The sequence below is a fragment of the Neovison vison genome, chromosome 5 (assembly GCF_020171115.1).
Source record: "Neovison vison isolate M4711 chromosome 5, ASM_NN_V1, whole genome shotgun sequence".
Taxonomy (NCBI): Eukaryota; Metazoa; Chordata; class Mammalia; order Carnivora; family Mustelidae; genus Neogale; species Neogale vison.
The window spans coordinates 6,277,285-6,291,982 of NC_058095.1; the positions used below are offsets into that span (position 1 = coordinate 6,277,285).

Here is a 14,698-nt window from a genome sequence, read left to right on the forward strand (position 1 = left end):
GGCTCCCTGGGCATGCCTCTCCCGCTACAACCCCCCACCCGCCCCGTGCCAGCCTCTTACCTCATGAAGCCCAGGAACACCAGCAGGACCAAGCTGACCAGCCACCCCGCGGAGGCAAAGGCCTTGGGCATGGTGAGCGCACCTGTGCCCACGATGAGGTTGAACATGTACACCAGCCCCACCTACAAGCGACAGAAGTGACAGTCAAGCCCCCAGAGCGATCAACTCCCAAAGACGAGCCTGGTGACAGGCAGGGAGGGGAGACCTGAGCTGCGGAAGCGGGTCAGAAGGCAGAATTCCGCCTGGGTTCAAAGGAGGTGCGCTCTGCCACCGGCTGCTAGGGAAGCGAACGTCAACACTTTAAAGGCTCGGGTCCCACATTCCGTCGCTCTTCCCAAGATGTCTCTGCTGATCGGGTTCCTTCTCTGCTTCTGCTGTCACCAACCCACCACCTTGTCATTTCCTATTATTCAAAGCTGTGCCGTGGATGTTAGCTCCCTGCCCAACCAGGCTGGAGGCTTCCAGAGGACACACCGCCACATCGGGGGATATGGCACAAGGATGAACCTAGCGCTGACCTACAGAAACCTCCACTCCTCCCAGACCGCTGAGCACGTGACCCCCATTCTTGCCATCGTTCTGAATGTTGACATTCACGCTGCTTCCTTTCTCCCACCAGCCTCCCCACTCCCTAACTTCAGGGATTTTTATGAAAACTGAGATATAATTCACATGCCATAAAATTCACTCTTTAAAAATATTTGCAAATGGGGGCGCCTGGGTGGCTCAGTGGTTTAGGCCTCTGCCTTCGGCTCAGGTCATGATCTCAGGGTCCTGGGATCGAGCCCCGCGTCGGGCTCTCTGCTCGGCGGGGAGCCTGCTTCCTCCTCTCTCTCTGCCTGCCTCTCTGCCTATTTGTGATCTCTGTCTATCAAGTAAATAAATAAAAATCTTAAAAAAAAATTTGCAAATGACATAGCTGATAAAGGATTAGTATCCAGGGCGCCTGGGTGGCTCAGTGGGTTAAGCCGCTGCCTTCGGCTCAGGTCATGATCTCGGAGTCCTGGGATCGAGTCCCGCATCGGGCTCTCTGCTCAGCAGGGAGCCTGCTTCCCTCTCTCTCTCTCTGCCTGCCTCTCTGTCTACTTGTGATTTCTCTCTGTCAAATAAATAAATAAAATCTTTAAAAAAAAAAAAAAGGATTAGTATCCAAAATACATAAAGAACTTATACAACTCAAAGCTAAAAAATAAGTAATCCCATAAAAAAAATGGAGAGAAGTCATGGACAGACATTTCTCCAAAGACATACAGATGACCACAAGACACAAGAAAAGATGCTCAACATCACATCATCGGGGAAATGCAAATCAAAACCACAAGAGCTATCACCTCACACCTGTCAGAATGGCTGAAATCAGCAACACAGGAAACAACAGGTGTTGGTGAGGATGTGCAGGGCTGGTGGGAATGCAAGCTGCTGTAGCCACTGGGACAGTATGGAGGTGACTCAAAAAGTTAGCAAGAGGAGCCTGGGTGGCTCAGTGGGTTAAGCCACTGCCTTCGGGTCGGGTCACGATCCTAGGGTCCTGGGATGGAGCCCCGCACTGGGCTCTCTGCTCAGCGGGGAGCCTGCTTCCCCCTTCTCTCTCTGCCTGCCTCTCTGCCCATTTGTAATCTCTCTCTCTGTCAAATAAATAAATAAAAACCTTAAAAAAAAAAAGTTAGCAAGAGAACTACCCTATTCTCTGGTAATTACACTCCTGGGTATTTACTCCCCAAGTACAAAAATACTAATTCAAAGGGATGCGTGCACCCCTCTGCTTATAGCAGGATTATCTATGACAGCCAGATGATGGAAGCAGCCCTGGTGTCCACTGACAGATGCACGGATAAACAAGAAACGGTACAGAGTACAGTGAAATAGCTCTCCCATCAAAACCAATGAAATCTTGCCGTTTGCAATGATGTGGTTGGAGTCAGAGTTTAACGCTAAGCAGCGGAAGTCAGAGAAAGACAAACGACACAGGATTTCACTCACGGGGAATTTCAGAAACAAACGAGCAAAGGGGAAAGAAAAGAGAGGGAGGGAGGGAGGGAGAGACGGACAAATGAAAGAAGAGACTCTTAACGGCAGAGAACACACTGATGGTCCCCAGAGGGGCAGTGGGTCGGGGACTGGGCGAGACAGGTGAAGGGGACGAACAGCGCGCGGGGCTCGGGGAGCAGGAGTGGCGCCCAGCACCGCTGAGTCACTGCACTCGACACCTGAAACTGACAGAGCACTGAATGCTAACTACGCTGCAATTAAAACGAAAAACTCAATAAAAAAGATCTTTCCAAGGACACAGTTCACGGGTTTCTAGCACAGTCACAAGCTGTACAACCAGCAGCGCCACCTAATTCCACTTTGTCACCCCAAAAAGCGAGCAGCCACCCACCAGCAGCCGCTGCCCTGCGCCAGACAACTGGCCTCTGAGCACAACGGCCGGGTCACTGACCTCAAGTTTTCAACCCTCATTCCCACCAACTTGACTCTAGCTGTTAACTGTCATTTTCCTTTTTCGTCTAGCTGTTAACTGTCATTTTCCTTTTTTTGACGCTAGCAGTTAACTGTCATTTTCCTTTTTCAGGATCTCAACAGGAAATGCCCTTCTCTGAGCTGAAGCCTCCGCAGCCCTGGCCATTCCCTCGGACGCCTGCGGTGGCCCCACCCGCCCACCCCAGGCCACCCCGTCCACTCTGGTGTCACTTGTGTTCTTTGGCATCATGTGCGATGGGCTAGATCCACGAAGCTCGGTGTACCCCTGCCTCACTCCCTCCCCCGCGCCGCCCCCCCACCCCAGCCTTGGATGGACCCGGCACCTGATTCCTCTGCTCCCTACACAAAGATGCTAAAAGTTCTGGAAACTTTCTTTTTCTTTCTTTCTTTTTTTTTTTTTTTAAACTAGAATGACTGGTCCCACAACAAATGAAATGTTCCCTCACCTGTGCTCTGCCAGCATCCGACTGTCTTGTTCCACCCCAGACTTCTCGGCATCTCCCACAAGAAACCACCAAACCTCACTCTTCGTGCCCCAGCCCCCGACCCCACCGCTCTCAGCCGAAGGCTGTGTCCCATGTTATGGGGGTAACTGAGGCCATCTGATGTGCCCTGCCCGTTGCCCCATTCCCCACATACTCAAAAATCAGTGTCTGCATCCTCCCAACCCCCTCCCTGCCCGTGAGGGAAGCTGTGTCTTTCCTCCTGGGGGACTCTAAGCCCTGCACCCAAACTTCTGGGCTCAGTCCTTCTTTCTGGAATCTTCCTCTTGCCAGCTCTTCCCCTCTGCCTCCAAGTGTCCTTGACACCTTTGAAACACAATTCTCTTATTTCTCTTCACCAAACTCATTGGAGTAGCTACCTACTTCCCCTGCCTTCGTTTCCAAGTTTCTACTTTGTGGTTTCCATCTCACAGCTCTTTTGAAACTACATTCTTCAAAATCACCAGCGACCTCCTATTTGCCTAATCCAATGGCTTTCGTAGCCTTTATTCCTTCCTATACTCTGACGTAAGCAGTCTCTTTTCTTCTCTCATTTCCCCCCTAAAGTCCTGAGGCTTTAACCACCACGGCTGGACAGAGGGCCACTGGACCTCTCTCCGGAGGCACCGGCCTTCCTGCAGACCGCAAACCCCCTGTCTGCCAGCCACCCCCGCCTCCTCCCTTCTGCGTATCTCAGCGCTAGCCATTCTCCTTCAGAAGAGGCTTCTCTGGCTATCTCTTGTCCGATTCCCATTCAATTGCCTTCAGCCTGGACTGGGACAGCCACTTCTTAACTGGGTTCCCTGTGCTCTATGACATCGACTGACTTAGTTGGCTTTTCCGTTAAAAACAGTCGGATGCTGGCAGAGCACAGGTAAGGGAACCTTTTTGTTTGTTTGTTTGTTTTTGTGGGGCACCCGGGTGGCTCAGTGGGTTAAAGCCTCTGCCTTCGGCTCAGGTCATGATCCCAGGGTCCTGGGATTGAGCCCCAAATAGGGCTCTCTGCTCAGCAGGGAGCCTGCTTCCTCCTCTCTCTCTGCCTGTCTCTCTGCCTACTTGTGATCCCTGTCTGTCAAATAAATAAATAAAATCTTTAAACAAAACAAAACAAAAACAACCTGTTTTTGTTAAAAACAACAACACGAACACTTCATCTTTGGGAACACCTACCCATCTCTCATTTCCACTTCCCCAGTCTTAGAAATATACACTTTCATATATTTTTAAAAAATTTCTAAAATAACCATGTACTGACTTTTTTTTAAAAATCAGAAACACACAAATTGGGGCCATTTTCCTAACCTCAGTCAGAAATTTTTTATTTTAAATAGAGCTGGGGGGAGAAGTGATTAGGGAGGACCAGACTCCCAGGCAGGTGCTGAGAGCGCATCTGAGTGCTGGACAGGAGGGACGGGAAAGAGCTCTGCCCACTGTCCGTTTACTCTCGGCAGAGGGCACCCACCCCCTGCCCCCCGCCCAGCCCCTCAAAGCACATCCAACACTCAGACACATTCTAACGCTGCTTCCACCACAAAACCCTTCCAGTCCTGCTCCCCTCTTTTGAACCTTGGAACAAGAACACTTATGCCCTAGTTTGGGTTTTCAGTGTTATCTTTTCCCCAGTGCCCCCCGTGAGGCTCCCCGTGGCCCGTGTGTCACTTCTCAGGGTGTGTGGCACACAGTCTCCAGCTAGGAATCCTCCGCCGAGCTGACTGGACCTGGCCAGGTCTTCTCTGACGTAAGTCCCAGTCTTTGTCCCGTTTTAAACATCACAGTCCCCGTTTGATCCCACAGACAGATCCCAAAAGGATTAAAACAAGTTTGAACCGTGTCCCTACAGCTCCCTGCAGCTTTGTTCTCTGCGTATCACTTTTCTGAGCAGTAACATTTAAGAAGGGTGGACCCTTTCTCTTTATGGAAAACGGCCCCTGTGAAGGTTCTCGTGATCCAAGCAAGGAGAAAGTGACGGTTCTTAGCCAAAAGTTTTATAAGGAGATGAAACAGTACAAGATGCATCTGTGAATGCGGCGATGCCTAAAGGTCTTGCGATGTAAAGGTCAAGGGTCCATCGCACAGCCCAGCCTCAGCACTTCTGACATCTGGGGCCAGATGTGGTAGGGCCGTCCTGTGGACTGTAGGATGTTAGCAGCATCCCTGGTCTCTACTGACTAGGTTCCAGTACCCCTCAACCTTGCACCTGTGTTGTGACGGTCACAAATGTCTCTGGACACTGTCAAATGTCCTGGGGTGGGGTGTGCGTGTGTGCGTGTGTGTGTGGTGGTGGGGGGGGGCAAGACTGCCACCAGCTGAGAACCACTGGGGATAAACAATGAAATAAACATACTCTCAGTGGACACCTTAGGTAAGTCTCAGTGCAAAAGATCCTTCAAGAGCTTGATGAAGAAGCTAACTGGGGACGGAGAGTTGGGAGCAGAAATGAATAATCACATTTGTCTTATACCGTCGCTCTTTTTTAGTTTCAAAGTAAGAACTCAGGGCCTAGTGGGGCTCTGGGAACCCTGCAGGGTAACGTGAGACTTCTTCACCTCCCTGGTGAGAGTTAAAGTCGCTCGACCTTCAACAATGGTGCTGGTGCGGACCAATTACGAGGACTGTGGAGCAGGAGGCAAGTCAAAGCCGAGCCACAGCAGGTCAAAGGCAGCTGTGGGGGCGGGAGGAGGGGGAGGAAGGAGACAGTCTCGCCTGCCAGTTCTGTGGGGACTACTCCTGGAAGGTGCGGCCGAGAGCAGAAGAAGCAAGCCCTCTGCAGGCTGAAGTGCCTCCTCCCTTTCTCCCGCACTCCCATGGATGGCAGACCTGCGCCCCGTGCTTAGGGAGCTCAGTGCAGTGTTCCTGCTGCCTTTCCTCCCACCCAGCGGGCTCCCCCACAGATGGGCACGAGGCGGGCGGCACGGGCGGTTTTCGTCCGCTTCCCCAGTGACAGTTGTCAAAGGAAACAGAAGGCAGCAGAGATGCGGAAGCAATGACTAGGATCTGAGGCTATGAAAGAGTGACCTTTCCTTCGAAAGCAACAGCAACGATCTTTGACAAGACTGGGCTGGCAGGGCCCTCGGCAGCCCACGCCGTCCTCTATTTGGGTCCCATAATCCCTGCAGCCCTGAGCCGCTCCTGGTCCCTGTACACAGGGAACCCAGACATGCCTGTTCTGGGATCACTTCCAGGGGGACGTGCGGGCCTGAACCGTGCTGTGAGCCCAGTGCCACCACTGAGAGGGCCTGTCGCCAGAGTCCCAGGAGACTGGCCTGCCCACTGCACACATTTACACAGAATAATGCAAGCTAAGGCAAACATCCCAGACGCCCTTGAGGAGGAAAAGAGCGGACAACAGGGCAACACTGAGGCAGGAGAGGGGCTTTGCGTTGGGAATAACCCCCGTCATGGGCTGATGCACCTCCATGAACCAAGTAAGTGCTCAGTGTCTCGGTTTCCCAGGACCTGGAGAGCAGGTCCGGGCTGCACTGCACGGAGCAGGGGACTCAGAGCAGTGTCTGTAGTGAAGTGAGTTCCACCGCTTTCCTGGGCTCAGCGGAGGGTGAACATATGCCCTTCTCCTGGTCTCACGAGGGATCGGGAACCACTCTCCCTAGGGAAACCTCAGGAAGAAGGCTCGCCTCAAAGCCTGACCGCTAACTCTCAGCTAACGCCGCCTCACCACCCAACCTCTCTACATCTCCACGGGTAGGGGCAGGAAAAGAGAACGCAAGCAGTTGTTTATGGCAAATGCCCAGACTATGCCCTTAAACACAGACGTCAAACGAAACCAAATACACAGGGAAGTTGGGGGCAGGGAGCAGAACCCACTGAAACTTTTAGGCCTCACTGCCTAATTTCCTGTGGGTACGTGTGTGAAATGATTATGCGAATAACTGGAGACCCCAGAAAACCGTGCATGTCAAAGTTTTTTCCTTTCTAAAACCCAGTTACAGAAATAACTCATCTTCTCATCTCTAAACCAATACACGCTCTGAGCAGCAGCAGAGAGGGCAGCGACTTGTACGGACGGTGGGGACATTTCACGGCTGATCCCGAGAGGAGGCTGTGAGCTGTTAGACAATTCCTCGGATGAGAGAAACACAATTAGATTCAGTCCAAAGTTCGAGAAACACTTTCCCTTGCTAAATTATGGAGAGAAAGGGAGTCTCCTTCCGGGCTATCCACACAAGACACAGACCCAGCTGGAAGACCGTGATGTCAGAAAGGCTTTCCGCCAGCTGTTTTCTGAGAGACTCTCTTATCGACTGCGCCGCAGCTCCAGAGTCTGTGAGGTCAGCAGAGACAAAGCAGGGATTCCCAGACTAGGAACTAAGTGCATAGTGGGGCAGCTGCTTAAGGTTAGGTAAATTCTAGAAAGAGGGCTTTTGTTACTTCAGGCAGTGCTGCTAAGTGACCCTGGGATACTTAGTAGCACCGTGAGTCAATCACTTGATTATTCTAATCCTCCAGCTAGGTATCCGGCAAGAGAACTCTGTGATGTAACCAGGACCAATCTTTCATTACACAAAGAAGATACACTGAGCACGCTTGTGGGAGGTGGGGTGTGTGTGTGTGTGTGGGGGGGACACAGACCCAACACAGTAAGAAATCAATCCTTCTAATTGTTCTAATTACAGACTCCACAAACTGTACTTGGAAGTCTCTGCAAGCTTTCTCTGCCTCTTACGCCATCCAAGACCATAAAAGTTGCACAACTGACAACTCAGCTGGCAACCAAAGTGCTTTCAAACTGCTGAGACGGGCAAACCCAGACTCAACCGCTGTCAATCACCATCCCTGAGCGGCAGCACAGTTTACAAGTGCTGGTGGCCCCGACATCAAGATCACAAGGAATCAGCAAGTCAGCTTTGCTTCCTTGACCACACACTCTGACCAGCATCCAACATGTGAACAAACTCTCATCACATGCTCTGAGCCAGGACAGCAGCAATATGGCTGTAGCGGAATGGCCTTCCCCTCCCTGGCTTTCACCAGGGTCTCAAAGCAGCTGTCCTCTGTAGTATGGTCCAGGAAGCACGGTGCTTCTCTAGGAGACCATGGCAACGACGTGGATAAAACAGGTTCTAAAAGTAAAACTCACGTAGGGAGAATAGAGCTCCCCAGTCTCTGTGATTTCACCGGCCATTTCCAAAAGTGAAGAAGGGTCGCTGCGCAGCCGGGATTCCTCAGGTTCCTTCCCTGCTGGGGCGGCGGCTGCTGAGGCTCCCTAGGGGGAGAGAAAGCAGACTTCCAACTTTCTGACAGGTGTCGCTGGCGTGGGGGGCCAGTTCTGGAGAGCAGCCTCCCGCCCCCCGCCCGCTACTTTTATTACAGACATGGCCTCAATGCCTGCCATGAGACAGTCCTGGAAGACAGACCTGGGTGGTTTCCTCTAACTTTTCCCTTGCTGTGCGGTGCATGAAGGAATTCAATGCCCCTCAGACTCCAAGTGACAGAAGGAGACCCGCAAGCCACTAAGTCGCCCTCGCCACAGAGCGTCCCCTCTGTACACTCTGTGGGAGCGTCCACGTTCCACGCCAGGAACGGCGAGCTCACTACCACACACTGCAGTCCAACTAACTGTCTCCTCCGCCTAGGGCAACAAACTTGTTTGCTTAGGGCTAGGCTTGCCCAGGTCGCTCCCCAACCCAACCCCTTGCTTCTAAACCTCTCCTTTTTAACGGGGCCTCCGTTCCCCACCCCCCAACCTGTTTTCTGCCCTGCCTTCGGGCTCCCCAGCCTCAAGCCTCCCTTCTCTTCTCAAGGGCCCCGCTTCGGGTCTTTCCCCAACTTCTTCCTCCCTCCTGGAGCAGCCCCGAACCTGGCGCCGTCCAAGTCCATCCCACCCTCCCGTCCAGCCGGACACCTGCAACCCGGCTCGCTCCCGGCCGCCGCGGCCGGCGCCACCGGCCCCTTCACCGCCGCCGCCGGCTCCAGCTGTCCCGCACCAGCGCCCACAGCGCGCATGCGCCCGCGCCCGGAGTCCACCTTGCCCGTGCGCGCCCTGGGCGGGACGGAGCGCGCTGATTGGGCGCCTCGCGGAGGCGGGACCGGGATTGGGCCGGGGCGGCTGCCGTCTGCGTGGCGGAAGCGGGGGAGGGGCACTCCCAGGCGCGTGCGGGAAGGGGGCCGCGGGTCGGAGGGCGATCGGGGCAGGTCGGAAGAGGTGGTTCGCGGGGTCCGCTGGGGACTACTTCGTCTGCGGGGCGTGGGTGTGAGCTGAACCGCTCCGGGACCCCGGCGGTGGGGGTGATCGAGGAGAGCAGCCTGCTTGTCCACACAAAGGGGAGGGGACTGAGGACTTAAGCCTGCCTCACCCCGGAGCGGCCCGGTTAGACCTGAATGGTGGGTGGGGAGGAGAGAGGGTCCGAGTCCGGCCCCTGGGCTGGTCGCGGGGAAGAGGGGCTGGAAATAGGCTTGAAGCGGGACGAAAGGTTGATCCTGGGGTGGAGCCTCGGGACAGGGGCACGTGATGGGCGCTTTGGGGTTAAGTCTTGGCGCTTGGGTTTGAGGCTTCGTAGTTCAGCGAGTTGGGATGGAAGGGGGTACGCAGAAATGGCAGCTCAGGCTTAGTCCCTTGAGGTGCGACGCAAGGATTTTGTAATTTTCTTTAAACCGCCGTCTTCCCCCTTCTCGCAAGGGGACTAGAGTCCGTGTTCTCTGCGATGTTTGGAAAGAAAGAAGGACCAGGGTTCTTCTGACAACTTCGCTCCGGGAGGCATTTAGCGAAGTAAAGGCCCGTGGCTCCCACCCTAAGGCGGGGGAAACACAGGGTCCTGAAGTGTTTGCCCTCCCCTCCTGCAGGTCGCTACCATGAGGTTAAATGAGAACACCTTGCTGCTGGGGAAGAAGGTGGTGCTGGTACCTTACACCGCAGAGCACGTGCCTAGGTAACAGTCCACCTAACATGGGATGCAAACTCCTCTCCCAGGATGTAGCGAGGAGGGTCAGCCTTCCTCATCCCAAATCCCAGAGGCTGTTTGCTCTGGGAAGCAGGAACATTGCTGCGAGAAGTCATTACAGAAAGAAGCCAGCACTGAAGCAGAGGTTGAGGACTTCAGCTACCCCTCCCCCGGCATTTCCCTTCCATCCTTTCAGCTTCCGTTTTGGACTTTCTTCAGAGAATGATTTTATGTAAACTAAATGGGTGTAAGAAAAGAAACTGCATAATTGTAAATTAGTGACATTTCTCTTCTTAGTTCTTTTTTTTTTTTTTTAAGATTTTATTTATTTATTTGACAGAGATCACAAGTAGGCAGAGAGAGATAGCAGAGGAAGCAGGCTCCCCGCGGAGCACAGAGCCTGATGTGGGGCTCCATCCTAGGACCCTGGGATCATGACCGGAGCCGAAGGCAGAGGCTTTAACCCACTGAGCCACCCAGGCGCCCCTCTTTTTTTTTTTTTTAAAGATTTATTTATTTTAGAGAGAGTGGGATTGGGGGAGGGGGCAGAGGGAGAAAGAATCCTGAAGTAACCTCCCCATGGAGCAGGGAGCCAGATGCAGGGCTCGACCCCAGGGCCATGACCTGAGCCTAAGGCAGACACTTAACGACTGAGCCATCCAGGGGCCCCGGTATGCTCTGTTCTTGAAGCCATGACTGTATCTTGTCATAAAGGCTGATAAGAGCTGATGGGTTGTTCTGGCGTCTGCTGTTCTGAAAGGCCAGAGCTGAGTCTCAGGGTGGGACTCCTGCCCGGGCAGCTGGCAAACGTCTGTTAGCCTGGGATGGTGGTGATGGAGGGGTATACGCTCTCCTTGTAGTTTTTCTTTTTTAAAAAAGATTTATTTGAGAGAGCAAGCATGTGCACGCAAGTGGGGGGTGGAGGGGGAACGGAGGGAAAGGGAGGAGTAGGCTCTTTGCTGAGCAGGGACCCCACTCAGGGCTCGATTGGGCTCTATTTCAGGACCCCAGGATCATGACCTAAACTGAAGGCAGACACTTAACTGAGCCACCCAGGCACTCCGGTAGTTCTTCTTTTTGGGGGTTCCAATCAGGCCTTTGTGGAGTTATGTCCAGCTGTCTTTACAGCTTGCCGTAGACTTTTGCTCAGGAATTTGAGGAATGTTTGACTTAATACAACTTCTCCCGCGCTGACCCCTGAGACAGGATGGGAAGCTGGAGAGACAGAATGGACCCCTCCTACTGTTCTCTTGTAAGACTAGCTTGCTTCTAGGACCTTTTTCCTTTCTTTTTTTTTTTTTTTTTTAAGATTTTATTATTTACTTATTTATTTGAGAGAGACAGCAAGAGAGGGAACACAGGCAGGGGGAGTGGGAGAGGGAGAAGCAGGCTTCCCACTGAGCAGGGAGCCTAATGCGGTCCTCAGTGCCAGGACCCCTGGGATCATGACCTGAGCTGAAGGCAGATGTTTAATGACTGAACAACCCAGGCACCCCTGCTTCTAGCGCAAGTGCTTGTGGCCCTTTGCCTTAGCTTTTATAACCCTTTCCTTGTTTTTGTTTTTGTTTCTTTTTTTTTTTGGAGGGAGCGTGCATGAGCGCCAAGTTGCGAGCAGTGGGAGGGGCAGAGGGAGAGAGAGAATCCCAAGCAGTCTCCACCCCCAGCTCTGGGCTGATGCGGGGCTCCATCTCACAACCCAGAGATTGTGACCTGAGCTGAAATCAAGAGTCGGGCGCTTACCCGACTAAGCCACCCGCACGCCCCTCCTTGGATCTTTCATGAGACCCTTGTTAGCCCTGCGGGCTGCTGCTTCCTACCATCCACTTTTTCATCTCAGAAAATGTCAGACCTTACTCCTGAGTCAGTCCCACATGCCCAAGGCCGTCCCCCTGTCCCTGCAGGTACCACGAGTGGATGAGATCAGAGGAGCTGCGGCGTCTGACCGCCTCGGAGCCACTGACTCTGGAGCAGGAACATTCCATGCAGCGGAGCTGGCGAGAGGACGCGGACAGTGAGGAGCGCGGGCCCTGGGCCGGGCTGGCAGCGGGAGGGCTGGCTCCAGAGGCGAGGGGGTCTCCGGCTTCCCTCCCTTTCTCTAGCCTTCTGGGCCCCAGAAGCTTTGTGAAACCCTTCCGGAAAAGTCTGGAAGGTGCCAGAAACCATCCTACTCTGATGCTCCTGGAAGCCAGGCCCCATGACCGAGGCTTCTGTCTTTTTGCCCCCACTCACAGCGTCAGACTTGGAATGATTTTGGAGAAAGTAGTGTGTGTAGGGCTCTGGCTGTACCTGGAGGCCCTGCCCCTCACGGGTCTTGCTCAAACACAGTTGTGGTTCCTGCTCTCTGAGAACACAGCTTGCTGTTGGGGCTCCATTTTTTCCCGCATAAGACAGATTTAGGGCTTTGTCATCAGCTGAGGGAAGCCTGGCTCGTTTTCCTCCTGGCCCACTGTGCTCTCCAGTTCTGTGGTTTGGGTAGGAAGACTGTGGTCCCATCGTCTCCTCGGGGAGAGGAGGAGATAACCGTGTCGCCTCATCCTCAGAGTGTACGTTCATCGTGCTGGACGCAGAGAAGTGGCGGGCCCGGCCGAGCACCACTGAAGAGAGCTGCATGGCGGGAGACGTAAACCTCTTTCTCACAGATCTGGGGGACCCCTCCCTGGGGGAGATTGAGGTCATGATTGCAGGTTGGTTCTGCCTGGCCCTGCCTTCCCTCCCTCTGGCCCGCCGAGCTGCTGCACCCTGAGCTGGCCAGGACTGCGTAGGGTTCTCAGTGCAGTGATCCCCCCCCTGGTCGGCAGCTTTATTTCTACCTTCTGCTTAGGGGTGAATTTAACCTTTGGTTTGTGGAGCGGGGGGCAGGGAGGTGGTCTCCAGACTTCCTTCTGCCCTGTTTCTGCTGGGGGGCTGAGTGCTGAGGACCCTCCCAAGATCTTCCCATGCTGCGGGAGGAGCCCCTCTAGTCTGTGTCTTCCTTGGTCCACAGCCTTCCCCCAAGACAGTCCTAATGAGGCAGGACACTGAGGTTAAAGGGTCAGCTTTGGGGTCGAGTTGCTGGGAGCCCTTTGCGAGTCATTTCGACTTCTCTTTGTCTATTTCCCTGTCTGCTCAATGGCAGCAATAGCACCAGACGGGCCAAGTTGAGGATGAACCAAGTTTGGGCTGCCTCACGGCTATGCCTGCCGTGGAGCCCGGCACACGCCGCCAGTGACTGCCGTTGTTTCTCCTAGAGCCCAGCTGCAGGCGCAGAGGCTTTGGCACCGAGGCTGTTCTCATGATGATGTCTTATGGTGAGGAAGCCTCAGAGACAGCGGGGACGTGGCCAGGCCCCAGGTTGGGGGGTGGGGCACGTTGGGAGGGGCCTTCCTCAAGCCTGAGGGTGGGGACCAGGGGACAGGTGCCTGCACTGCAAAGTGGGAGGGGAAGGGCAGGGGCTGTGAGGGGCTTGCTTCATTCTGTGGCTCGTCCCTCTCCCCCATCTTCTCTGGGAGGAGTGACCAAATTAGGTCTGACCAAATTTGAGGCTAAAATTGGGCAAGGAAATGAGCCGAGTATCCGGATGTTCCAGAAACTTCACTTTGAGCAGGTAAGGATGTTGCTGGTGGAAGGGCAAGGCCTGAGGCAGGTGGTGGGGCCGGGTGGTGCTGGAGCTTGTGGCTGTAACCCCCCTCCCCCCCCTTGCGCACACAGGTGGCTGTGAGCAGCGTCTTCCAAGAGGTGACGCTCAGGCTGACAGTGAACGAGCATGAGCGGCAGTGGCTTCTGGAGCAGACCAGCCACGTGGAAGAGAGGTGCTATGGAGATGGGTCGCCACAGTCCCAGTGACAGCTGGCCTTGTCAGCAGCCGCCCCGTGTGAATGGGAGTGCTGGGACCACACAGAACAGCAGAGCTCCATAACAGAAGGTGAACTGTTGGGGGCTTCGGGGCACAGTGCGCCCGGCCCCTCTGTAGCCTGTGACTCTTCCTGTGGGGCGCTTCGGACTCTGGGCTGGACCAGCTTTGGCCTCCCTCAGGCTGGTCGTGTGGATGAGTGACTTCCGAAACAGCCCATCCTCCTGGCCAGCCCTGGACTTGGAACCTGGAGTGGACAGCGTGAATCCCCAGGAGGCAGGGTGGTGGTGGGAGCAGAGGCGACTGGGGGCGGCCCTGGCTGGGAGTAAACCGTACTGCACGGCACCTTGTCTGGCTTTTTCTTTGGGCCCAGGTGCAGTGAGCCTCCAGAAGGCCCAGCGTGCAGCATCCCGGGCCGGCAGGGTGGGGTCAGGGTGGGAGGAGCGCAGTCTGCTTGCATCCTGCAGCAGCCCGCGGAGCATGGTCCCAGAAGTTGGGAAGGGAATGAGCTAGGCCCTGAACGACCGGTGGCTTAGAATGTGGGCAAAACCCTTGACATCCTCCCTCCTCTTTGGACCCGGGAGTGTTGTGGGCGCAGCTCCCTGTGGCTGGAGCTCCCTCTGCTGGTGAACCCTGGAGCCTCTGCTGAGCTGTAAGGGCTGCAGGAGAAAGCAGAAGCTGCTCTGTGTACCTTCCCAAAGGGACCTCCGACCTCCCCACACTCTGCTCTTCCGCCTCTGGGAGGAGCTGCGCCTGACAAATCCAGAAGGGGGCGCCAGAAGCACAGGTTTCGGATGGCAGGGGCCGCCCAGCAGCAGGACGCGGAACATCCCTCAACTCCCACCTGTCCCGTCATATCGGTGGCTGTTGAGGCCAAACACGTTTCAAAACGTGGCCATGGGAAGAGACCTTTAAAGGTACCCCATAATCTCGAAGGGAGGAAATCTTCA

The 14,698-nt window shown here is 54.6% G+C and overlaps 2 protein-coding genes across 6 annotated transcripts in view; one reads left to right on the forward strand and one right to left on the reverse strand.

The window, feature by feature from the left end:
• The window catches only part of TMEM104 (transmembrane protein 104), a 54,677-nt gene extending 45,739 nt beyond the window's left edge, over positions 1–8,938 (reverse strand). For both annotated transcript variants that reach the window (XM_044247479.1, XM_044247478.1), the window contains exons 1-3: positions 8,884–8,938; positions 8,119–8,244; positions 61–182 (exon numbers count right to left, since the gene is read on the reverse strand). In XM_044247479.1, coding sequence (XP_044103414.1) covers positions 61–182; positions 8,119–8,163 — 167 coding nt within the window. In that variant the 5' untranslated portion in view covers positions 8,164–8,244; positions 8,884–8,938. The remainder of the gene's footprint in view (positions 1–60; positions 183–8,118; positions 8,245–8,883) is intronic.
• A 193-nt stretch (positions 8,939–9,131) lies between these two features.
• On the forward strand, positions 9,132–14,093 carry NAT9 (N-acetyltransferase 9 (putative)). Of its 4 annotated transcripts, none has more exons than XM_044247481.1 (7): positions 9,132–9,362; positions 9,822–9,907; positions 11,821–11,930; positions 12,460–12,603; positions 13,147–13,206; positions 13,408–13,502; positions 13,607–14,093. In XM_044247481.1, exons 1-7 carry the CDS (start codon positions 9,360–9,362, stop codon positions 13,739–13,741), a joined length of 633 nt encoding a protein of 210 aa, XP_044103416.1. In that variant the 5' UTR covers positions 9,132–9,359; the 3' UTR covers positions 13,742–14,093. The 4 variants fall into 4 exon arrangements, with proteins under 4 accessions (XP_044103416.1, XP_044103419.1, XP_044103417.1 ...); XM_044247484.1 differs by having other exon boundaries at positions 13,423–13,502; XM_044247482.1 differs by having other exon boundaries at positions 9,132–9,348.
• The last annotated feature ends 605 nt before the right edge of the window (positions 14,094–14,698 follow it).

Bases quoted from the DNA above. Each gene is read 5' to 3' on its own strand.
- NAT9 (XM_044247481.1), top strand. The intron at 12,604-13,146 runs GTTGGTTCTGCC...TGTTTCTCCTAG, and splicing joins GATTGAGGTCATGATTGCAG to AGCCCAGCTGCAGGCGCAGA. The intron at 13,207-13,407 runs GTGAGGAAGCCT...CTTCTCTGGGAG, and splicing joins TCTCATGATGATGTCTTATG to GAGTGACCAAATTAGGTCTG.